General features: G+C 37.2%; 1 protein-coding gene across 1 annotated transcript in view; it reads right to left on the reverse strand.

The window, feature by feature from the left end:
• LOC128652724 (vomeronasal type-2 receptor 26-like) overlaps positions 1-27,813 on the reverse strand; it is a 126,758-nt gene that overhangs the window by 86,353 nt on the left and 12,592 nt on the right. Inside the window, exons 3-4 of the mRNA XM_053705655.1 lie at positions 17,250-17,377; positions 15,086-15,316 (exon numbers count right to left, since the gene is read on the reverse strand). Coding sequence (XP_053561630.1) covers positions 15,086-15,316; positions 17,250-17,377 — 359 coding nt within the window. The remainder of the gene's footprint in view (positions 1-15,085; positions 15,317-17,249; positions 17,378-27,813) is intronic.

The raw sequence follows: 27,813 nt of genomic DNA on the forward strand, positions 1-27,813 counted from the left end.
ATTTGTTAGCTTTGTCTCCCTTAGGCAGGCGTTTAGACGTCATTGTAATGCAGTATGTTTTGTTGGAGTGGAATAAGGTATTTAATCTATGTAATGATGCTTGTTATAGCTATTGGCACCTGGTATTTCACTCTCTTGGCCGTATGAATAGTTCAGCCAGTGGCTGCAGGTTAGAACTGATGGCTCTAATGCGATTGTGTCTTTTATTCTTTCTTTTAAGAGGCCATTACATTCTAGTCCCTTGGCCGTGTTACAGGTGCTGTTAGTGCTGCTGTCTTAGGCCTAGATTTAGAGTTCGGCGGTAGCCGTCAAAACCAGCGTTAGAGGCTCCTAACGCTGGTTTTGGCCGCCCGCTGGTATTTGGAGTCAGTGATTAAAGGGTCTAACGCTCACTTTACAGCCGCGACTTTTCCATACCGCAGATCCCCCTACGCCATTTGCGTAGCCTATCTTTTCAATGGGATCTTTCTAACGCCGGTATTTAGAGTCGTTTCTGCAGTGAGCGTTAGAGCTCTAACGACAAGATTCCAGCCGCCTGAAAAAAGCAGGAGTTAAGAGCTTTCTGGCTAACGCCGGTTTATAAAGCTCTTAACTACTGTGCCCTAAAGTACACTAACACCCATAAACTACCTATGTACCCCTAAACCGAGGTCCCCCCACATCGCCGCCACTCGATTAAAATTTTTAACCCCTAATCTGCCGACCGCCACCTACGTTATACTTATGTACCCCTAATCTGCTGCCCCTAACCCCGCCGACCCCTATATTATATTTATTAACCCCTAATCTGCCCCCCACAACGTCGCCGACACCTACCTACACTTATTAACCCCTAATCTGCCGAGCGGACCTGAGCGCTACTATAATAAAGTTATTAACCCCTAATCCGCCTCACTAACCCTATCATAAATAGTATTAACCCCTAATCTGCCCTCCCTAACATCGCCGACACCTACCTTCAATTATTAACCCCTAATCTGCCGACCGGAGCTCACCGCTATTCTAATAAATGTATTAACCCCTAAAGCTAAGTCTAACCCTAACACTAACACCCCCCTAAGTTAAATATAATTTTTATCTAACGAAATAAATTAACTCTTATTAAATAAATGATTCCTATTTAAAGCTAAATACTTACCTGTAAAATAAATCCTAATATAGCTACAATATAAATTACATTTATATTATAGCTATTTTAGGATTAATATTTATTTTACAGGTAACTTTGTATTTATTTTAACCAGGTACAATAGCTATTAAATAGTTAAGAACTATTTAATAGTTACCTAGTTAAAATAATTACAAATTTACCTGTAAAATAAATCCTAACCTAAGATATAATTAAACCTAACACTACCCTATCAATAAAATAATTAAATAAACTACCTACAATTACCTACAATTAACCTAACACTACACTATCAATAAATTAATTAAACACAATTGCTACAAATAAATACAATTAAATAAACTAGCTAAAGTACAAAAAATAAAAAAGAACTAAGTTACAGAAAATAAAAAAATATTTACAAACATAAGAAAAATATTACAACAATTTTAAACTAATTACACCTACTCTAAGCCCCCTAATAAAATAACAAAGACCCCCAAAATAAAAAATTCCCTACCCTATTCTAAAATACAAAAATTACAAGCTCTTTTACCTTACCAGCCCTGAACAGGGCCCTTTGCGGGGCATGCCCCAAGAATTTCAGCTCTTTTGCCTGTAAAAAAAAACATACAATACCCCCCCCCAACATTACAACCCACCACCCACATACCCCTAATCTAACCCAAACCCCCTTAAATAAACCTAACACTAATCCCCTAAAGATCTTCCTACCTTGTCTTCACCATCCAGGTATCACCGATCCGTCCTGGCTCCAAGATCTTCATCCAACCCAAGCGGGGGTTGGCGATCCATAATCCGGTGCTCCAAAGTCTTCCTCCTATCCGGCAAGAAGAGGACATCCGGACCGGCAAACATCTTCTCCAAGCGGCATCTTCTATGTTCTTCCATCCGATGATGACCGGCTCCATCTTGAAGACCTCCAGCGCGGATCCATCCTCTTCTTCCGACGACTAGACGACGAATGACGGTTCCTTTAAGGGACGTCATCCAAGATGGCGTCCCTCGAATTCCGATTGGCTGATAGGATTCTATCAGCCAATCGGAATTAAGGTAGGAATTTTCTGATTGGCTGATGGAATCAGCCAATCAGAATCAAGTTCAATCCGATTGGCTGATCCAATCAGCCAATCAGATTGAGCTCGCATTCTATTGGCTGTTCCGATCAGCCAATAGAATGCGAGCTCAATCTGATTGGCTGATTGGATCAGCCAATCGGATTGAACTTGATTCTGATTGGCTGATTCCATCAGCCAATCAGAATATTCCTACCTTAATTCCGATTGGCTGATAGAATCCTATCAGCCAATCGGAATTCGAGGGACGCCATCTTGGATGACGTCCCTTAAAGGAACCGTCATTCGTCGTCTAGTCGTCGGAAGAAGAGGATGGATCCGCGCTGGAGGTCTTCAAGATGGAGCCGGTCGTCATCGGATGGAAGAACATAGAAGATGCCGCTTGGAGAAGATGTTTGCCGGTCCGGATGTCCTCTTCTTGCCGGATAGGAGGAAGACTTTGGAGCACCGGATTATGGATCGCCAACCCCCGCTTGGGTTGGATGAAGATCTTGGAGCCAGGACGGATCGGTGATACCTGGATGGTGAAGACAAGGTAGGAAGATCTTCAGGGGATTAGTGTTAGGTTTATTTAAGGGGGTTTGGGTTAGATTAGGGGTATGTGGGTGGTGGGTTGTAATGTTGGGGGGGGGTATTGTATGTTTTTTTTTACAGGCAAAAGAGCTGAAATTCTTGGGGCATGCCCCGCAAAGGGCCCTGTTCAGGGCTGGTAAGGTAAAAGAGCTTGTAATTTTTGTATTTTAGAATAGGGTAGGGAATTTTTTATTTTGGGGGTCTTTGTTATTTTATTAGGGGGCTTAGAGTAGGTGTAATTAGTTTAAAATTGTTGTAATATTTTTCTTATGTTTGTAAATATTTTTTTATTTTCTGTAACTTAGTTCTTTTTTATTTTTTGTACTTTAGATAGTTTATTTAATTGTATTTATTTGTAGCAATTGTGTTTAATTAATTTATTGATAGTGTAGTGTTAGGTTAATTGTAGGTAATTGTAAGTAGTTTATTTAATTATTTTATTAATAGGGTAGTGTTAGGTTTAATTATATCTTAGGTTAGGATTTATTTTACAGGTAAATTTGTAATTATTGTAACTAGGTAACTATTAAATAGTTCTTAACTATTTAATAGCTATTGTACCTGGTTAAAATAAATACAAAGTTACCTGTAAAATAAATATTAATCCTAAAATAGCTATAATATAAATGTAATTTATATTGTAGCTATATTAGGATTTATTTTACAGGTAAGTATTTAGCTTTAAATAGGAATAATTTATTTAATAAGAGTTAATTTATTTCGTTAGATAAAAATTATATTTAACTTAGGGGGGTGTTAGTGTTAGGGTTAGACTTAGCTTTAGGGGTTAATACATTTATTAGAATAGCGGTGAGCTCCGGTCGGCAGATTAGGGGTTAATAATTGAAGGTAGGTGTCGGCGATGTTAGGGAGGGCAGATTAGGGGTTAATACTATTTATGATAGGGTTAGTGAGGCGGATTAGGGGTTAATAACTTTATTATAGTAGCGCTCAGGTCCGCTCGGCAGATTAGGGGTTAATAAGTGTAGGTAGGTGTCGGCGACGTTGTGGGGGGCAGATTAGGGGTTAATAAATATAACATAGGGGTCGGCGATGTTAGGGCAGCAGATTAGGGGTACATAGGGATAACGTAGGTGGCGGCGGTTTACGGAGCGGCAGATTAGGGGTTAAAAGTGTAATGCAGGGGTCAGCGATAGCGGGGGCGGCAGATTAGGGGTTAATAAGTGTAAGGCTAGGGGTGTTTAGACTCGGGGTACATGTTAGAGTGTTAGGTGCAGACGTAGGAAGTGTTTCCCCATAGGAAACAATGGGGCTGCGTTAGGAGCTGAACGCTGCTTTTTTGCAGGTGTTAGGTTTTTTTTCAGCTCAAACAGCCCCATTGTTTCCTATGGGAGAATCGTGCACGAGCACGTTTTTGAGGCCGGCCGCGTCCGTAAGCAACTCTGGTATCGAGAGTTGCATTTGCGGTAAAAATGCTCTACGCTCCTTTTTTGGAGCCTAACGCAGCATTTGTTTGAACTCTCGATACCAGAGTTAAATTTATGGTGCGGCCAGAAAAAAACCCGCGGAGCGTTAACAGCCCTTTTACCGCCAAACTCCAAATCTAGCCGTTAGAATGTGATTTAAGGGGATCTCAGTCCGTTCTATCTGCGGCTCTGTTGTTAGACTGTATGATCACTCGGTTACAGGAATATGCTGGGGCCGGTGGCGGCAGTCTAATATGTGGGCCTGCTACGCCCCAGTGTTTGGAAGCATGAGCGTTTATTACCGCTCGTGGTATGAAGTGCTGCGTCTGTCATATGCTTAGTCGGGAGGTATTCTTATCTCCCATGAGGGTTTTCCATCTGTCAGCAGTTTCTTCTCTTTGATCGGGTCTATCTGTGCTGCGGCGTGTGTACTGTTGATCCAAGATGGCGCTTCACTTTTCCCTGTTGCGCTGCTGCGGCCAGCGGCTGTATCCTTAAGTGAGGTCTGGATGTCCTTTAAAATTAAGCAGTTTGATGCCCCTCGGTATTTAAAGTCTGTCTGGGCATCTTGTGGGATGTTTTGAGTGGTAGGAACCCCTGTTTTTAAGCCCTTATGGGGAACTTCACTCGGAGCTACACTTAGTTGCGGCCATGCTGGTCCTTGGCTCGGCTCCGCCCTCTATCGGTATAGGGGGATTTTTATCAAAGCCTCAACTTTGTTGCATTTGCCGGCACCAAATACGCTCGCCTAACATCGCAGTCGCATATCTCAGTACGCCAGAATCACACCAATAAGGGTATAGTACTACACAGCAATAAATAACAGTAAGACCAAATATGGAACATGTTGTCGGCATTTATCGATGTCCAATATCGGATCATGTCCGTCTGCACAATAATAAATTGGCCCCATAGTATTGCACAGCAATAAATAACAGTAAGACCTAATATGTAACATGATATATGAGAATCATACGAATAAATATATAGTATTGCACAACAATAAATAGCAGTAAGACCTAATATGTAACATGATATATGAGAATCACACCAATAAAGGTATAGTATAGCACAGCAATAAATAACAGTAAGACTAAATATGTAACATGATATATGAGAATTACAGGAATAAAGTATAGTATAGCACAGCAATAAATAACAGTAAGACCAAATATGTAACATGATATATATGAGAATCCCACCAATAAAGGTATAGTATTGCACAGCAATAAATAACAGTAAGACTAAATATGTAACATGATATATGAGAATTACAGGAATAAAGGTATAGTATTGCACAGCAATAAATACAAATGCCCTTTTCAGGGCAATGGGGAGCTTAGGTTATTTTAGATAGGATTTTTATTTGGGGGGGTGGTTTGTTGGGTGGTGGGTTTTTTCTGTTGGGGGTGTTTGTATTTTTTTATAGGTAAAATAGCTGATTTCTTTGGGGCAATGCCCTGCCAAAGGCTCTTTTAAGGGCAATTGGTAGTTTATTGTAGGCTAGGGTTTTTTATTTTTATTTTGGGGGTGCTTTTTATTTTGATAGGGCTATTAGATTAGGTGTAATTCTTTTTTATTTTTAATAATATGTTGGTTTTTTTTTGTAATTTAGTGTTTTTTATGTTTTGTAATTTAGCGTTTATTTTTTTGTTGTAATTTAGTAATTTGTAATCATTTTTAATAGTATATTTAAATAATTTTAGTAGGGTTAGGTTTTTATAATATGTAATTTAGTTTATTTAATTGCTAGTTTAATTTAATTTTAGTATAATAGTTAGGGTAGGTTAATTAATAGTTTAAAATTAGTTTAATTTAATTCTACAGGTAAGTTTTAATTTATATTAAGATAGGGATGTTGTAATTTTAATTCAATGTGGGTAGCTGATGGTTTAGGGGTTAATAGGTTTAGTTAGTGGTAGTGATGTGGAAGGCCAGAGGTTTAGAGGTTAATAAGTTTATTTAGGTTGCGGCAGGGTCGGGAGTGGCGGGATAGTGGTTAATAACTTGTATTTAGGTTGCGGCGATGTTGGGGGCAGCAGATTAGGGGTTTTTAGACTCATGGCTTATGTTAGGGTATTAGTTGTAAACGTAACTTGTTTTCAACTATAGAAATCAATGGGATATCTGGCAGCATCGAACATAAGCTTTGGTGCTTTCAGACACCCATTGATTCCTATGGCATCCGCGGCCTCTAGGGTGGCAGATTGAAAACCAGGTACGCTGGGCCGGAATAGCCGCGAGTGTATCTGTTAGAAATTTGATAACTGGGAAAAGGTGTAAAATATAGCTGAATGTGTATTCGGAACATCTGTAATAACGTAAGCATCGATCTGCGTCAGATTGAGATCGGCGGATCGCATGTTACGTCACAAATTTAAACATTTGCCGGTCTGTAGACTTTGATAACTGGGTCGGATCAAGCTCGCAACAATTATACTGTAGAATTCCAGTGTATTTGTGGTTTACGACTTGATAGATATCCCCCATAGTATTACACAGTAATAAATAACAATAAGACCAAATATGTAACATGATATATGAGAATCACACCAATAAAGGTATAGTATTGCACAGCAATAAATAACAGTAAGACCAAATACGTAACATGATATATGAGAATCATACCAATAAAGGTATAGTATTGCACAGCAATAAATAACAGTAATACCAAATATGTAACATAATATATGAGAAACCCACCAATAAAGGTATAGTATTGCACAGCAATAAATAACAGTAATACCAAATATGTAACATGATATATGAGAATCACACCAATAAAGGTATAATATTGCATGGCAATAAATAACAGTAATACCAAATATGTAACATGATATATGAGGATCACACCAATAAAGGTATAGTATTGCAGAGCAATAACTAACAGTAATACCAAATATGTAACATGATATATGAGAATCACACCAATAAAGGTATAGTATTGCACAGCAATAAATAATGATAAAACTAAATATGTAACATAATATATGAGAAACCCACTAATAAAGGTATAGTATTGCACAGCAATAAATAACAGTAATACCAAATATGTAACATGATATATGAGAATCACACCAATAAAGGTATAATATTGCATGGCAATAAATAACAGTAATACCAAATATGTAACATGATATATGAGGATCACACCAATAAAGGTATAGTATTGCACAGCAATAAATAACAGTAAGACCAAATATGTAACATGATATATGAGAATCACACCAATAAAGGTATAGTATTGCACAGCAATAAATAACAGTAATACCAAATATGTAACATAATATATGAGAAACCCACCAATAAAGGTATAGTATTGCACAGCAATAAATAACAGTAATACCAAATATGTAGCATGATATATGAGAATCACACCAATAAAGGTATAGTATTGCACAGCAATAAATAATGATAAAACTAAATATGTAACATAATATATGAGAAACCCACCAATAAAGGTATAGTACTGCACAGCAATAAATAACAGTAAGACCAAATATGTAAAATGATATATGAGAATCACACCAATAAAGGTATAGTATTGCACAGCAATAAATAACAGTAAGACCAAATATGTAACATAATATATGAGAAACCCACCAATAAAGGTATAGTATTGCACAGCAATAAATAACAGTAATACCAAATATGTAACATGATATATGAGAATCACACCAATAAAAGTATAGTATTGCATGGCAATAAATAACAGTAATACCAAATATGTAACATGATATATGAGAATCACACCAATAAAGGTATAGTATTGCACAGCAATAAATAACAGTAATACCAAATATGTAACATTATATATGAGAAACCCACCAATAAAGGTATAGTATTGCACAGCAATAAATAACAGTAAGACCAAATATGTAACATGATATATGAGAATCACACCAATAAAAGTATAGTATTGCACAGCAATAAATAACAGTAATACCAAATATGTTACATGATATATGAGAATCACACCAATAAAGGTATAGTATTGCACAGCAATAAATAACAGTAATACCAAATATGTAACATGATATATGAGAATCACACCAATAAAGGTATAGTATTGCACAGCAATAAATAACAGTAATACCAAATATGTAACATGATATATGAGAATCACACCAATAAAGGTATAGTATTGCACAGCAATAAATAACAGTAAGACCAAATATGGAAGATGATATATGAGATTGAGAATCACACCAATAAAGGTATAGTATTGCACAGCAATACATAACAGTAGTACCACAGTACACATATTAAACAATAATGTAGTATCCATAAGAGAAGTGCAGTGTACAGCCACATATAATAGTATCAAGGGGATGTGAGATATCATGTAAATCTCTTCCCAAGAAAGGTTATATAGTCTTACAACTATTTAACAGTAGTGCAGGATATGAAGTATACTGTAGTACTCTCACACAGGTAAATATACTATTTCACAGCAACGGAAGTACCAGATTTGGATCACCTGTAGAATCATTACACAATGAACCTATCATTGTACAGCACTATATAATAGTAGTACTAGATATGACATATGCTGTAGTATCTCATTACTATAAAAAGTAACCCATTGCCCAGCAATATACCGGTAATACTAGATATGGAATATACTGTAATATCTTCACTAGGGATGGGCGAATGTGTTTATATCTGAATTAGAATGTTAGAACGAATGTTATTGTAGAAATTCGATTTACATAATAGAATGATGATAAGAACGAATATTCTTAAAAATTTAATTTTCGAATGTTATTTACAGTTTTCGAATATCACATTCGAATTCGAATGTTACATTCGAATATCACATTCGAATTCAAATTTTACATTTATAAAACACAATTGCAGACTAGAAACACTATTTCCAATGTCACATTCAAATCGAATATCACATTCAAATTGAATGTCACATTCAAATTCGAATATTTATAAAACACAGTACTGTATTAGACTAGAAATACTATTTCAAATTCGAATGTCACATTCGAATCGAATATCACATTCAAATCGAACATCACATTTAAAACACAGTATTAGACTAGAAATACTATTTCAAATTCGAATGTGACATTGGAATTTGAATGTAGCATTCAAATTTGAATATTACATTTATTAAACACAGTTGTAGACTAGAAATACTATTTCAAATTTGAATGTCACATTCAAATTTGAATGTCACTTTCGAATTTGAATATTACATTTTCGAAATTGAATGAATAAACATTCTATTATTAAAATTATTCGAACAAATATTTTCAAATTTTTATTGAAAAATTCAAAAACAAAAATTCGAAAATAGAATGTTAGAATGTTATATAAACATTCGAAATTCGATTTGAACGAACGAATGTATCAAAATTCGTTTTAAATTTCGAATTTTTAGAAACATTCGCCCATCCCTAATCTTCACGCAATGAAAGATAAAGTATTGCAAAGCAATATGAGACAGTTGTACTAGAGATGGAATGTACTGTAGTAACCTCACACAAGGGTAAGAAAACATTGTGCAGCACTAAATAACAGTAGGGCTAAAAATGGAATATACTGTGGTATCCTCTCATGATGAAAACATTGCACAGCTCTATATAACATTAGTGCTAAACATGGAACACTGTAGTAAAAAGTAAATTATTAAACAGCAACGTATAAACAGGAAACTAACTTCCGCTCACTCCAGTATCCTCTCACAAGGCTACAACAGCAGTACAAGCTAAGGAATAGATTAATGTACGGCTATATCTCACAGCATTTGCAGAATATACTATAAGCTGTAGATAAACACCTTTCCACATAGACATACACTATTTTCCATTAATCGAGTATCTTCCTTCAAGAAAGGGCATCCCAGTGATCAATATTGCAACAATATTGGCCCCAAGAATTACAGTGCACCCATGTGCACACAAAAACTATACTGTATAACAATAGTATAAGCACCTAAAATTGTGATGTCCTAAGCACTATAACAAAAAGCTAAATTTCCATAGTGCTTGATCTAATATGAAATTAATAGTTTAACAGGATATGTTTTATGTGCCCCCTCCTTCTCATTGTAAATGGTGCAATTTACCACTTTGGGCACCGGAACCAAACCCAGAGGAAAACTTTGGATGCACGTCACAGCAGGGAGGAATGACCGTAATAGGAGAAAAATGTGCCAAACCCTGCATAGGAAACTGCTAAATACCTCACTATTGATCCTCTGAGCCGCACTGTGAATCATCTCCTGAAATAAAAAATGGACTGCGGCCATCTTAGTGCTTCCAAATAGATTCATCTACTTAAGGAGGAGCCTAAAAATGTCAGCCCCGAGCAGGGTCACATAGTTAAAAAGTCCCTGTACCTCCACTAGCATACAGCAGAGAGCAATCCTTTAACGTAACTTACAGCTGAAGTATTTACTTAGGGAATATTTCTTCATGGCCAAACAGGGGGAGGCTAAGGAACTTCCCAATAACACCTGTGTCAGGGTTGTGACCACAAAACCAGAGAGGAGATTTACATTGCACAGCCAGTTCTCTCTTATGTCCCTCTCTTCCAGGAACTATCCATTGAGGGAAATGTTGGGGTTGAAACCCCTGTAAATCTGCAATACAATGCAGAACACCTCTATCCTTGTCCACTCCTTGACGAGGCAAAGAACTACTGGGAAGTACTGGGGGAAGTAGGAAGGATACTCTAAGCTTTGTTGCAGGGTCTTTGCCTCCTGCTGGTGGCCAGGAAGTGAATTCCTACGAGTAAGTAAAGAAAGTTACATTTTAAATCATTACCTTCTCACTGGCTTATCTATATTATAGGACTTGTTCTGCTAGTTTTTTTGAATCACAGACTGCTATAATAGGTAGATAATGTTTTTCTATACATGTATACACATAAGCAACACAGCATACAGATATACTTGTACACACACACACATATACAGGATACAGAAATACGTGTACATACACACACACACACACATATACAGGATACAGAAATACGTGTACATACACACAACATACACATGAGACACACACACACATATACAGGATACAGAAATAAGTGTACATACACACACACACACACACACATGAGACACACACACACACACATATACAGGATACAGAAATACGTGTACATACACACAACATACACATGAGACACACACACACATATATACAGGATACAGAAATACGTGTACATACACACACACACACATGAGACACACACACACATATACAGGATACAGAAATACGTGTACATACACACACACACACGAGACACACACACACATATATACAGGATACAGAAATACGTGTACATACACACAACATACACATGAGACACACACATATACAGGATACAGAAATACATGTACATACACACAACATACACATGAGACACACACACATATATACAGGATACAGAAATAAGTGTACATACAAACAACATACACATGAGACACACACACACACATATACAGGATACAGAAATAAGTGTACATACACACAACATACACATGAGACACACACACACATATACAGGATACAGAAATACGTGTACATACACACAACATACACATGAGACACACACACACACATATACAGGATACAGAAATAAGTGTACATACACACAACATACACATGAGACACACACACACATATACAGGATACAGAAATACGTGTACATACACACAACATACACATGAGACACACACACACATATACAGGATACAGAAATACGTGTACATACACACAACATACACATGAGACACACACACACACATATACAGGATACAGAAATAAGTGTACATACACACAACATACACATGAGACACACACACACATATACAGGATACAGAAATACGTGTACATACACACACACACACACATGAGACACACACACTCACACATATACAGGATACAGAAATAAGTGTACATACAAACAACATACACATGAGACACACACACACACATATACACGATACAGAAATAAGTGTACATACACACAACATACATATGAGACACACACACACACATATATACAGGATACAGAAATACGTGTACATACACACAACATACATATGAGACACACACACATATACAGGATACAGAAATAAGTGTACATACACACAACATACATATGAGACACACACACACACATATATACACGATACAGAAATACGTGTACATACACACACACACACATGAGACACACACACTCACACATATACAGGATACAGAAATAAGTGTACATACAAACAACATACACATGAGACACACACACACATATATACAGGATACAGAAATACGTGTACATACACACAACATACACATGAGACACACACACACATATACAGGATACAGAAATACGTGTACATACACACAACATACACATGAGACACACACACATATATACAGGATACAGAAATACGTGTACATACACACACATATACAGGATACAGAAATACGTGTACATACACACACACACACACACACACACATGAGACACACACACTCACACATATACAGGATACAGAAATAAGTGTACATACAAACAACATACACATGAGACACACACACACACATATACACGATACAGAAATAAGTGTACATACACACAACATACATATGAGACACACACACACACATATATACAGGATACAGAAATACGTGTACATACACACAACATACATATGAGACACACACACACACACATATACAGGATACAGAAATAAGTGTACATACACACAACATACATATGAGACACACACACACACATATATACACGATACAGAAATACGTGTACATACACACACACACACACATGAGACACACACACTCACACATATACAGGATACAGAAATAAGTGTACATACAAACAACATACACATGAGACACACACACACATATACAGGATACAGAAATACGTGTACATACACACAACATACACATGAGACACACACACACATATACAGGATACAGAAATAAGTGTACATACACACAACATACACATGAGACACACACACACACATATACAGGATACAGAAATATGTGTACATACACACAACATACACATGAGACACACACACACACATATACAGGATACAGAAATATGTGTACATACACACAACATACACATGAGACACACACACACATATACAGGATACAGAAATACGTGTACATACACACAACATACACATGAGACACACACACACATATACAGGATACAGAAATAAGTGTACATACACACAACATACACATGAGACACACACACACATATACAGGATACAGAAATAAGTGTACATACACACAACATACACATGAGACACACACTCACACATATATACAGGATACAGAAATACGTGTACATACACACAACATACACATGAGACACACACACACATATACAGGATACAGAATAAGTGTACATACACATAACATACACATGAGACACACACACATATATACAGGATACAGAAATACGTGTACATACACACAACATACACATGAGACACACACACATATACAGGATACAGAAATAAGTGTACATACACACAACATACACATGAGACACACACACACACATATATACAGGATACAGAAATACGTGTACATACACACAACATACACATGAGACACACACACACATATACAGGATACAGAAATAAGTGTACATACACACAACATACACATGAGACACACACACATATATACAGGATACAGAAATAAGTGTACATATACACAACATACACATGAGACACACACACACATATACAGGATACAGAAATAAGTGTACATACACACAACATACACATGAGACACACACACACACATATATACAGGATACAGAAATAAGTGTACATATACACAACATACACATGAGACACACACACACACATATACAGGATACAGAAATACGTGTACATACACACAACATACACATGAGACACACACACACATATACAGGATACAGAAATAAGTGTACATACACACAACATACACATGAGACACACACACACATATATACAGGATACAGAAATAAGTGTACATACACACACATATATACAGGATACAGAAATAAGTGTACATGTACACACATATATACAGGATACAGAAATACATGTACATACACACAACATACACATGAGACACACACTCACACAAAGCAACACACACACTGCTCAAGACAAACAATTCAGCTTTAGGAAAACTTCACTCAGTGCCTGCAATCATGTAATGCACATTACCTTCTATGATAGGAGTATGTTCCCACTCATCCTAGACTTGCTGTTGCTGCTTGGGGGAGCGTGTATGTGTGCGCACAGCAAATCCCCCCCTTTGTTACTATACTATAAAGTATTGTTCATTAAGAACTCCAAATAAAATGAAAAACAAAAGGACAGTTTGGTCCCCACATCTTTACTGAGCTTAGACATGAGATGGTGGTAAAGTAGTGAGGAAGAAGTTGGGGGAGGAACCCTTTGGACAATGTAGTGCAGATGCGGCAAATACTTCTTCATTCCGCACCACAGCAATAGACTGCAACAGTAAGCCCCCCAAAGCAGAAATACAGTCACAGGGGCACTACTAGCTCTGCCCAAAATGCGGGACTGTCTCCCCTTTAACGAGAAGTGGCTTAAAATGAACTATCTCAGGTAAGCCCCCAAACAGTGCCTCTGTGACTGTCTGCTACTCCAGATCATTACACTGACTGCGGTGGGCGTGGCTAAATTAACCGACTCGTCCACCAGGAATTTGCCCATAAGAAAAGTAACACATTCATCCTTTTTTCATCCATTGCTCTTCTGTATTAGTATTTTGAAAGGAAATAACAATAATAAGAGAAAAAAATGGGTTCAATGTCTCTTTAAGTGCACAGTAACTTACTGTTTTTAATTTAGGGCTCCAAATGATCACACTGTCATTGACATTAAGCTGTTTTCCCACAGGAACTAAGGAGTTAAAACTTCCAACTTTATTAGGATGTAGTCTCCCTGGGATGTCTGATTGGATCCAGTTTATAATATCATAACACCCTGGTACATCTCCATAATCAGTAAAGGAAATATCCTCATGTGATGCTGTCGTAAAATGTGCCTTTCTCAGGTATTTGTTAATCTAGCAACAGAGATAATTAGATACAGATACAGGAAATTGTTATGACAAGAATACAGAATACTTAAAAAAAATACAACTATAACAAAATGGTTGTTTAGGACGATATAATAAAAGAAAAAATACTTGTTGATAGACAGCTAGGAAATGCTATCAAGTCTATGGGGCCTATTTATTAATGTGAGAGCGGACATGATCCGATATTGCGGATCATGTCCGCTGCACATCAATAAATGCAGAAAGCATACACTCTCTGCATTTATCATCAGATTTGCAGCCGTTCGATCGGGTTGATTTCTGTCCACCACTTCATAGCAGGCAGACAGGTTATGGAGCAACGGTCTTTAGACCGCTGCTTTCATAACTTCTGTTTCTGGCGAGCCATACGGAGCTTGATAAATATGCCCGATTGGGGGATATTTATCAAAGCATCAACTTTGTTGCATTCACTGGCATCAATATGCAGACATCGCTGCCGCAAACCTACATACAACACCCTTATTTATGAAAAAAATCTGTCAAAAACACGCGCATCAAGTTCGATGCGATGAGCATCGGACTGAGCATTGAACTTTTGATAAATTAGAGTCATGTTGCGAATATCCTTTTCTATCTAATTCTTTACCCTGAATGACTATCAAATGAAGACAATTTAGTCTTCTTATTGCAACTTTATTCATACCATTGCACATATATCTTATAATATATTCATTGAGATATATATATATATATATATATATATATATATATGTATGTATATATATCTGTTATGTAAATATTTTAAAATGTTTACATATTCCTCAATGTAATGTTTGAATAAAGCAATGTTGACTTCATATCTCAGTATTTATTCATTAAATATGACTGTTTGTAGATCTTGTAAATATATTATTAATCATATCAATAATATTTGAAAATATAACATATAACGTGAAGCATTAGTCAATTAATTGTTAAATGTCAAATAATGTTAGTTCTTATCTTAAAGGGACACTGAACCCATATTGCATGAAATTTTAAGCAACTTTCTAATTTACTCCTATTACCAAAATGTCTTCATTCTCTTGGTATCTTTATTTGAAATGAAAGAATGTAAGTTTAGATGCCGGCCCATTTTTGGTGAACAACCTGGGCTGATCTTGCTGATTGGTGGATACATCCATCCACCAATAAAAAAGTGCTGTCCATAGTACTGAACCAAAAAAGATAGGAGTAAATTAGAAAGTTGCTTAAAATTGCATGCTCTATCTGAATCACGAAAAAAAAATGGGTTCAGTGTCCCTTTAAAGAGACATCAAACTCATATAGGTTATTTTGTTATTTCATTATGCAGATAGACAAGACGATCTCAAGCAACATAAATCCTTTTCACTTCTATTATTCCTCAGATATCCTATTTTTTAGAAATAGCAATGCACATGTGCAAGCCAATCGCATGAGTCATCTATGTGCAGACATCAATCAGCAGCTAAATACTTTATTTAAATATGCTCCTCATCAAAGGATAGAAAAAATAATGAAGAGAAAAAAATATATATGAAACTAAATAATAATCAACAACATTGGATGCTATGTATACATAATTAAACATATAAAAAATGTTATGTCCCTTTCAGATAATACTTAAATTAATACAGCAACTCCATTATTTTTCTTAACTTTATAGTTTTAAAAAACCCCAAAAACAATAAAAACATAATGATATAAAAAAAAAAAATATTCTTGCAACGCCTCCTGTATTGCCCTAACTGCATCCGAACCAACTTGCAGCGCCTGAGTCAGTTGGTCAAATAGTTGTGGCAGGAATGGGTCTGTCTGGGTCCCCCGATCTTGAGCTGTAATAAAAACACAAAATAAAATATGTTATAACAAATCCTTTTAAAGATTGAAGTGTTAAAACATGATATCATCATTTCTTATATTCAGTTCCAGCCACCTCCTCATCAGATCTCTCTGGTGACATGGCTGTAGTGGCTTCTTCTCTTGAGGAATCCTCATTTTCAGCTTTCAGAGGAGAAGCACCAACAAAAATCATTGTTATGGATGTATAATATGCGACAAGGCCTATATTATACACAACATTGTTAAAAAACAGAAAAAAAATATGGTCTACTAATTCACAATCAATATGGAAGTGTCAAAACATGATATGATAATTTCTTGCATTCAGTTCCAGCTACCTCCTCATCGGGTCTCCGGGCAAGTTGGCTGCTGGGGCACCTTCTTCTGCTGATAATTCCTCAGTTTCATCTGTCAGAGATGAAGCACAAACACAAATCATTGTTAGGATGAGGATTATGTGACAAGTCCTAGATTATACTCATCATTGCTGTACACTGTTATGACAACATGATGATAAAAATCAAAAATGTGAAATCAAAAACACAATCCCTTACATTAACCTGCATCATGAAATAACTTTTTTCACACTCTCTCTTTTATGGTAAATAATGAAAACATGTTGTTGTAATGTAAAATTACCTTCAGTATCAAGGACATCAGAATCTGTCCCTAACTCATCCTCCCTAGCAGAGTCAGAGGCAGCGGTGGTGAGGAGCTGTTGCTCTGTGGCATGGCCATGGAGACCGGCATCAAATACCGGGGCATCCTATGCCTAGGCCTTGATAAATCTGTTAACATATAAAGATGTATGTCAACATTAGATCCATGTGCTATTTTTTCTTCTGCGTAATGTTTTTGCAGCTGCAACACATGGAGATTTAAGTGACAAAATGTAAATAGTTTTGCAAAAACAAAAAAGACTGCTAAACTCCAATCATATATTGCCAAAAAGGAAGAGATTTCTTTCAAAATATTCAATCATTCATAGTAGATAACTTTATTGGAAACAAAAGAAAGTCCTACCGGACTAGTACACACATGCACACACACACTATTAAAATTAGCTTGATCTTAGTCCTATGATCCAGATGGATATAAATAATTATCTCGGTGTCAGAAATACAGTGTGAGATACTATAATTGTGGGGTGGAAAGAAATGATTGCCCTCTCATAAAGTTCTTCCATCTAATCCAGTATCTGAGATAGATTAATTATCATCTTAGATATAAGATTATTACTTGCCTGGCTAAACTGGTATTGAGCACAGATGTTATCTGCACATAATGTGGCAAGAGAGGTAACCATTAGAACTTAAACATTAAGTAACACACAGGTAGATTACGAGTTATGCGCATTATAGGGAATTTAACGAACGCAACAAAAGTTGCGTTATTTAACCCTCTATAGCGCAGTCATTAAAAGTTTTGAAACAGCCGCCTTGTGCGTGCGATATGGTTGCATTGAGCTCCATACCGCACACAGTACAAGCAATGTTTTGATGTGCTCGTGCACGCTTTCTCCATAGACATCAATAGGGAGAGCGGGTCAGAAAAAACCTAAAACCTGCGATCGCTGAATGAAAAGCTCTGTAACGCAACCCCATTGAAGTCTATGGGAATAAAAAAAGGAACGTTTAAACTTAACACCTTAACATAAACTCCACATGTAAACACCCCTAATCTGCTGCCCCCGACATCGCCGCCACCTACATACAGTTATTAACCCCTAATCTGCTGCTCCCGATATTGCCGCCACCAAAATAAAACTATTAACCCCTAATCTGCCGCTCTTGATGTCACCGCCACTATACTAAAGTTATTAACCACTATTCCCCTGCACCCCAACAATGCCCACACTATAATAAATATATTAACCCCTATTTCGCCACTCCCCGACATTGCTGCCACTAAATAAAGTTATTAATCACTAAAACTCTGGCCTCCCACATCACTTCCACTAAATAAAACTATTATCCCCCAACCCGACAGCCCCCCCATCACAACAACCTAAATTAAACTATATAAACCCCTACACCTAACCCTAACATAACCGTAACCCTAACCCTAAGCCTAACAACCCCTAACTTTAACATAATTAAAATAGACCTAAATTAAAGTTACAATTATTAACTAAATAATACCTATTTAAATCTAAATACATACAGTTGTGCTCATAAGTTTACATACCCTGGCAGAATTTATGATTTCTTGGCCATTTTTCAGAGAATATGAATGATAACACAAAAACTTTTCTTTCACTCATGGTTAGTGTTTGGCTGAAGCCATTTATTATCAGTCAACTGTGTTTACTCTTTTATATCATTATGACAACAGAAACTAACCAAATGATCGTGATCAAAAGTTTACATACCCTGGTGATTTTGGCCTGAAAACATGCACAAAAGTTGACACAAAAGGGTTTGAATGGCTATTAAAGGTAACCATCCTCACCTGTGATCTGTTTGCTTGTAATTAGTGTGTGTGTATAAAAGGTCAGTGAGTTTCTGGACTCCTGACAGACCCTTGCATCTTTCATCCAGTGCTGCACTGACGTTTCTGGATTCTGAGTCATGGGGAAAGCAAAAGGATCTGCGGGAAAAGATAGTTGAACTGTATAAAACAGGAAAGGGATATAAAAAGATATCCAAGGACTTGAGAATGCAAATCAGCAGTGTTCAAACTCTAATCAAGAAGTGGAAAATGAGGCGTTCTGTTTGATAACATACTGCGTTCATCTTGCCATCAATTCTGACCAAATTTCCTGTGCCTTTGTAGCCACGTTTTCCAGCTGTAAATGATTGCAATAATAAATGATTGAATATCTTGATTGGCTTAATATGGGGTCGCAAGATTAGGTTTACTCTTAGTGCTCTCTTTGATCAATATATATATATATATATATATATATATATATATATATTGTCATTGGCTAACACATGTATTTATTCAGAAACCTGTAGTACATTGCTGCTCCTTCAACAAATGATACCAACAGAATGGATCAAATTTTGTTGTATGAGTGAAATGTAAAGTTGTTTAATTATTTATGTTCTACATAAATCCTTAAAAAACATATTTTTGGTTTCATATGGAATTTTTATAAATTTGACCTCTTATTACATTTTATCTAAGCATCTCGTGACAGCCCTCTGATTCCATGATATCTATATTAAAAAATATATACTGTATATATATTATTTTATATATTTTTTTTCTTCTCATTTTCTTTTTTCTTTAATCTTCAAATTAAATAGTGTAAAAAAAATTTTGATTAGTTTTTTACAAATGATTAATCATTTATACTTAATTAAATATTTTTTTTTTTTCTTCATGTTTGTCAGTAATACAAAATTCACAGAAACATACGCCTAGATTTAGAGTTTTGTCGCTAAAGACCCGCGGTGCTAGCGCTCCTTTTTTTTCCAGCGCACCCTTAAGCCAACACTGGTATTACGAGTTGTCTGAATGCCTGCGTTAGGCTCTGAAAAGTGAGCGTTAAGCATAATTTAGCGCCACTTCAACCCTCAATACCAGCGTTGCATACGATAGCGGTAAGCTGGAAAAACCTGCTCGTGCACAATATCCCCATAGGAAACAATGGGGCTGAGCTGGCCGAAAAAAAAACTAACACCTGCAAAAAAGCAGCGTTCAGCTCCTAACGCAGCCCCATTGTTTCCTATGGGGAAACACTCTCTAAGTCTACACCTAACACCCTAACATGAACCCTGAGTCTAAACACCCCTAACCTTATACTTATTAACCCCTAATCTGCCGCCCCTGCTATCGCTGACACCTGCATTTTATTATTAACCCCTAATCTGCCGCTCCGGACACCGCCGCAACCTACATTATCGCTATGAACCCCTAATCTGCTGCCCCTAACATAGCCGACACCTATATTATATTTATTAACTAGGTAGCTATTAAATAGTTATTAACTATTTAATAGCTATTGTACCTAGTTAAAATAAATACAAAGTTGCCTGTAAAATAAATATAAATCCTAAAATAGCTACAATGTAACTATTAGTTATATTGTAGCTATATTAGGGTTTATTTTATAGGTAATTATTTAGTTTTAAATAGGATTAATTTATTTAATGATAGTAAATTTAGTTTGTTTAATTTAAATTATATTTAAGTTAAGGGGGTGTTAGGGTTAGTGTTAGACTTAGGTTTAGGGGTTATTAACTTTATTATAGTAGCGGCGACGTTGGGGGCAGCAGATTAGGGGTGGTTAATAATTGTAGGTAGGTGACGGCGATGTTAGGGAGGGCAGATTAGGGGTTAATAAAAGTTATTATAGTGTTCGCGAGGCGGGGTGCAGCGGTTTAGGGATTAATACATTTATTATAGTGGCGGTGAGGTCCGGTCGACAGATTAGGGGTTAATAAGTGTAGGTAGTTGGCGGCGACGTTGGGGGGGGGGGCAGATTAGGGGGTAATACATATAATATAGGTGTCGGCAATGTTAGGGGCAGCAGATTAGGGGTTCATAGGTATAATGTAGGTTGCGGCGGTGTCCGGAACGGCAGATTAGGGGTTAAAAAATGTATTAGAGGGTTTGCGATGTGGGGGTCCTCGGTTTAAGGGTTAATAGGTAGTTTATGGGTGTTAGTGTACTTTATAGCACAGTAGTTAAGAGCTTTATGTTCCCGCGTTAGCACATAAAACTCTTAACTACTGACTTTTTTTGGCGGTAGGAGTCTTGTCGGTAGAGGCTCTACCGCTCACTTCTTCCAAGACTCGTAATACCGGCGTTAGGAAAATCCCATAGAAGAGATAGGATACACAATTGACGTAAGGGGATCTGTGGTAGCCTCGAGTCACGGAAAGAAAGTGAGCGGTAGACCCTTTCCTGCCTGACTCTAAATACCAGCGGGCATTAAAAAGCAGCGTTAGAACCCCTTAACGCTGCTTTTTACGGCTAATGCCAAACTCTAAATCTGGGCGATAATTTGTACGTATAATACACAATATAATAAATTACACTTACATCTCTCAATAAGTCGCCTAATCACTGTATAGCGCTCCAGTTCTCGATGCCTCAGGTCGCTGAAACGGCGGTGATATTGACGACACGTCCATCTTATGCCGGAGACTTGCCTCATCTGGCGCATTATTTCTTCATTGGCTAGTACCTTCTATCCTCCAATCCTCCTGGGGAAGTAATGGTTCATCCGTATACTAAAATAACTAATTCCCCATCAGTGATAACAGGTGGACGCGACAATTCTGCAACTTAAATTTACTCTAAAATACATATTAATTGTGACACAACTATCCCACGTATAGAGCAATCTGATTGGTTATTGACAGTTGAAAAAGTTTATTAATGTTTGATTGGCGGATTATATTCAACATGTGTTCATGACCATTGCTATGTAATCCACACAGTGAATCTTTAATCATATTACATTATATATCTCAACAATGACTGAGTTATGAAAAGTATATCCTGCACGAATATAATAATTTGATCTGCATCACTAATGATCCAACAAAAACAAATTGAATGTATATTGATCTAAATACGAATATTAAATCATTGTTGGCTTACACGGATTTATCACGTGATTGATTATATAACAAATATTTATTTTTTTTAAAACATGAGATCGTGGTTAATGTTTATATTACATTTATCTGAACATTTCATATTATATGCGTCAATAATGACGGGCTTATGGATTGTATATGCTTTAATAATTGAATAACTGCGTAAGCACAGATTATACTCTAAATAATGTATTTTTCAATTGTATATTAAATTAATAATGGCTGATTAATGACGTCATGACTAATTAACTATAAAAGCTGCATGAAAATCTAATACGTGTTTATTAGTAAGCTTATATGTGTGAGCTCAGTAACAGTAATTCATTTTTTGGTGACTTTATTTTATTTTCTTTCTTGGACTGTATATGGTGTTTGCGGAGACTGGTAAGATCAAATCTGGGCAAAATATACAGTTTAATTTTGACCAGAAACTGGTTCTTGTATCCAAGGTTCTGGATCACTATGATTTTTTTTATGGTTCCAAAGCCCAACAGACCTCTCTCTCCAGAAAACAACAGATCTGTTGAGATATAGCCAGGGGTGTATTAAGACATAGGCCAACAAGGCCGGTGCCTAGGGCAGCAGATTTTTAAGGGGCAGCAGAATTTTGAGTCCTAGGGCCACTCTACTGAACTCAGGGCTGGGTGGCTAAATCAACCAATTACTAATGACTTAAATGGCTGGCCCGGCTATTGCTATCCTATGGGATTGAATGTGGGTGCGCATGACATGGTGACAGTGGAGGCGGAGCTCACTTGCGCAGCCTGGCCTGGACTGAGAGGGAATGCGGTATTCTTCCTGGCTCCACCGCGTGATTGAGACTCACACAGACTACACAGTGCAGTGTGCACTACAACATGACCACTGTGAAACAGCATATGCCTTTCTCCCTTCAATACATCTTTATTAGGCATTAAAATACTTAAACGTATTAGTCACTAAATACTTGTACATTTACTGTTTGTCTATCTGTCATACATGCAAAGAATAAGTATTTATTGCTGAATCTATACAACTATGTGACTTAAAACACAACTGAAAATATGTTGTATGCATTTAATACATTCAGAAACAATACAAGTATATACTTTATTATGATTGTTTCATGTGACTTTATCCCCTAGGATACAATTCCTAAACCTATCATAACTACTGTTGTATTTTGTAAGTACTTTTAAAGGCCAGTTTGTATATTCATTACATATTTATCCAAGCAGATATTTTGCCTAAATAACTGTCAATCACCAAAGAAGATGTTTAAGGTTAAACAACTACCTACTGACAAACTATCATACAGTGAAGGATATTTTTTTCTGATATAAACACTTTAATCATCTGACTTGCAAAATAATGTTTTTATATATATATATATATATATATATATATATATATATATATATATATATATATATATATATATGTGTGTGTGTGTGACCAGAGTGAATGCAAGCCCTGGTGAACATCTACTTAAAAAGACATTATTTTTTTAATTTTTTACACCCTGCCCCAAAAATATTATGTCTAAAAAAAGGCCTTAAACCTGGGGTGGGGGGGCAGCAGAATTTTGAGTGCCTAGGGCAGCACAAAACCTAAATACGCCCCTGGATATAGCTGACAGTGTCTCTGCCGAAGGTGCTCATGTGAAATCGGTGGAGCACTGTAAAAAAATATTCTCTGATATCAAGAGAATCTTGAACACCAAGCTGGTCAGGGAGAGGAAGTCTGTACGCACTACAAGCGGTGGCGGTCCATATTCAGCAGAGCTCTCTACCTACGAGACTCTGCTGATGGAGAAGTAGGGGACAAATATGTCACTCGGTCTGGGCATGATACTGATGAGTTGGCCGGTAATTATAGTTTTATTACATGCATCATCCATGTCGCAAATGACTTTGTTTTGAAATATAGGCCTTTTGTTTTAGTTACATATATATAATACACAATATACAATTATATTTGTACTCAATTATTTTTTATCTGTTTTCCGGCATCTACCAGTGCTGCTGCTGCTGCCACTTATGATGGTGATGCCCCACTACCATTGGCCATCAGTATCCATACTGAGTCCAGCCATAGCTTCTCCTCAGTAGCCACACAGCCTGACCTAATGTGCAGCACCCCTGAAGCAGCAAGCATTGGCCGAACAACAGGTATGTTTTTTAATGTTAGATTTTGTTTAATTAAAATGCTTTTAACCGTATGATTTGAATTTGATTTTTAACTATATATATATATATATACATTTTTTATTTCAGCTGAGTTACGAAGGGCTTTGCGACAACCTCCAACCTCTTCAATCTCCTTCACAGGTAACAAAAACAAAAGCAAACATTAATGTTATAATTGTGTGCTCACTTACAAGGGACATGCAATGCCATAACGTTTAAATAGTCTTACTAAAGAATATAACAGTATTAAACTACAATGTTAAATGACATTGATCGATGATATAATCTGTGATTGAATAGTATCTCAAAGCATAGTATATTAAAAAGAAAACATTCATGATTTACATACACCATGTATTTTAAATATAATTTACAAAATAGTGCTATTATTGAATCTTATTCTTTCTATTGTTATCTTTTTTTTAAAAAAAATAAAGAATGTAAGATTAGAAGGAATAACATGTTTGGATCATCACCTGGGACATTTCCTAAGTGTACATTTAAAACAATCAACCAAGAAAACTAAGAAAAATAGTAATTGTATTTATTTAGAAATTTCCTTAAAATCAGAATCATGAACCTTTTATTTTGAATAAAATATCCCTTTAACCTCTGGAAACACCACCATGATCGCATATATATATGCTTCAATTAAAACGTATCCCTTTTTTTATTGTTTGGATTTTTCTATGCACGTACATGTACATAGATAGAAGAAGTCTCCCTAAGTGTGATGCAGGAATCCAGATGTGGACCCATTGCTCAGTGTGCCTAGAGGGATACGGCTGCACCTCACTGACAAGGCCCACAATAGGCCGAAATGTACGTCTGGGGTTTTGCTGTTTCTCTAGTTCAGAGAGAGATTGCCTGGTATTTCGGGGCTGGATTGTACTGTGAAGTCAGGATTAGACTGATCTGCTTCAGGAAAGTTCTTCTCTGTGAAAGGCACATTTTGAGCAAAAAGAGGCTGCTTCTAGGGTGGTAACTAGCCATAGAACAAGCTATTATGCTATTGTTCGTTCCCAGGTTGAGCGCTTCTCTCTTTTTATTTATGCAAATTATGACACTTAGGGAAGTCTCCCTAAGTGTGATGGGGGAATCCAGACATGGAGCCGTTGCTCAGTGTGCCTAGAGGGATATGGCTGCACCTCAATGACGAGGCCCACAATAGGTCAAAACATACATCTGAGGTTTTGCTATTTCTCTAGTTCAGAGAGGGATTGCCTGATGTTTCTAGGCTGGACTGTTCTGTGAAGTCAGGATCAGACTGATATGCTTCAGTAAAGTTCTTCTATGTGAAAGGTACATGTTGAGCAAAAAGAGGCAGCTTCTTGGGTGGTAACTAGTCATAGAACAAGCTATTATGCTATTGTTCAATCCCAGGTTGAGCGCTTCTCTCTTTTTATTTATGCAAATGATGACACTTAGGGAAGTTTACCTAAGTGTGATGCGGGAATCTAGACGTGGACCCGATGCTCGGTGTGCCTAGAGGGATATGGCTGCACCTCACTGACGAGGCTCACAATAGGCCGAAACGTACATTTGGGGTTTTGCTGTTTCTCTCGTTCAGAGAGGGATTGCCTGGTATTTCGGGGCTGGACTGTACTGTGAAGTCGGGATCAGACTGATATGCTTTAGGAAAGTTTTTCTCTGTGAAAGGCACATGTTGAGCAAAAAGAGGCTGCTTCTTGGGTGGTAATTAGCCATAGAACAAGCTATTATGCTATTGTTCATTCCCAGGTTGAGCACTTCTCTCTTTTTATTTATACAAATTTTGACACTTAAGGAAGTCTTCCTAAGTGTGATGCGGGAATCCAGGCATGGACCCATTGCTCAGTGTGCTTAGAGGGATATGGCTGCACCTCACTGACGAGGCTCACAATAGGCCGAAACATACATCTGGGGTTTTGCTGTTTCTCTCGTTCAGAGAGGGATTGCCTGGTATTTTGGGGCTGGACTGTACTGCAAAGTCAGAATCAGACTGATATGCTTTAAGAAAGTACTTCTCTGTGAAAGGCACATGCTGAGCAAAAAGAGGTTGCTTCTTGGGTGGTAACTAGACATAGAACAAGCTATTATGCAATTGTTCATTCCCAGGTTGAGCGCTTCTCTCTTTTTATTTATACAAATTTTGACACTTAGGAAAGTCTCCCTAAGTGTGATGCGGGAATCCAGGCATGGACCTGTTGCTCAATGTGCCTAGAGGGATATGGCTGCACCTCACTGACGAGGCCCACAATAGGCCGAAATGATCAGCTGAGGTTACATCTCGGGCCTTTGGCTTGGATCAAGTGCAGTTTTCTGTGCTTGGTCTTGGTTGAAAGATTTGCTGCCTGGAGATCTGCTCCTTCGGCCTGGGGTCCTTTCCCTTTGGGGTTTGGGCTCCTGCTGCTATTGGGGGGGTAGCTACTCCTTAGGCATAGAGCAACTGGGTAGTAGGGCCGTCCCCTTGGCCTTGTGGCATCGTCCCTGGACTTCAGCCACATGCTGCTTTTGGGCACTCTGAAATCCAGCCTAAAGAGGCAATAGGGCAAATATGGCTACCAATGTGTCAAATGTTCCCCATACACTTCGGGTGTTGATTTCTGAGGACTTTCGAGAGAAGATTGGTTTGGCTCATGTCCAGCAGGTGGTTTTGGAGGGTGTTTTGAAGATGCCAAGAGCAAGTTTGCATTGTGTTCAGTCATTCCCTTCAAGAGGGATTTTTTATGTGGCTTTCACCGATGAGCATTATTTACAGACCTGCTATCAACGGACTATTGATATGGCTGCTGCTCCAGAGTTGGTTTGCATGAAATTTGTTGCCTGTGTGCAGAGGGAGAGAAGAATCCCGTTGACAGTACATATGTACTACCCTTGGGTCACTGATGTGGAAATTCGTCTGTTTCTTTGTCGCTACTTTGATGATGTTCAAGGAGGTAGCAAGCTGAAG

This window comes from Bombina bombina, chromosome 3 (assembly GCF_027579735.1).
Source record: "Bombina bombina isolate aBomBom1 chromosome 3, aBomBom1.pri, whole genome shotgun sequence".
Taxonomy (NCBI): Eukaryota; Metazoa; Chordata; class Amphibia; order Anura; family Bombinatoridae; genus Bombina; species Bombina bombina.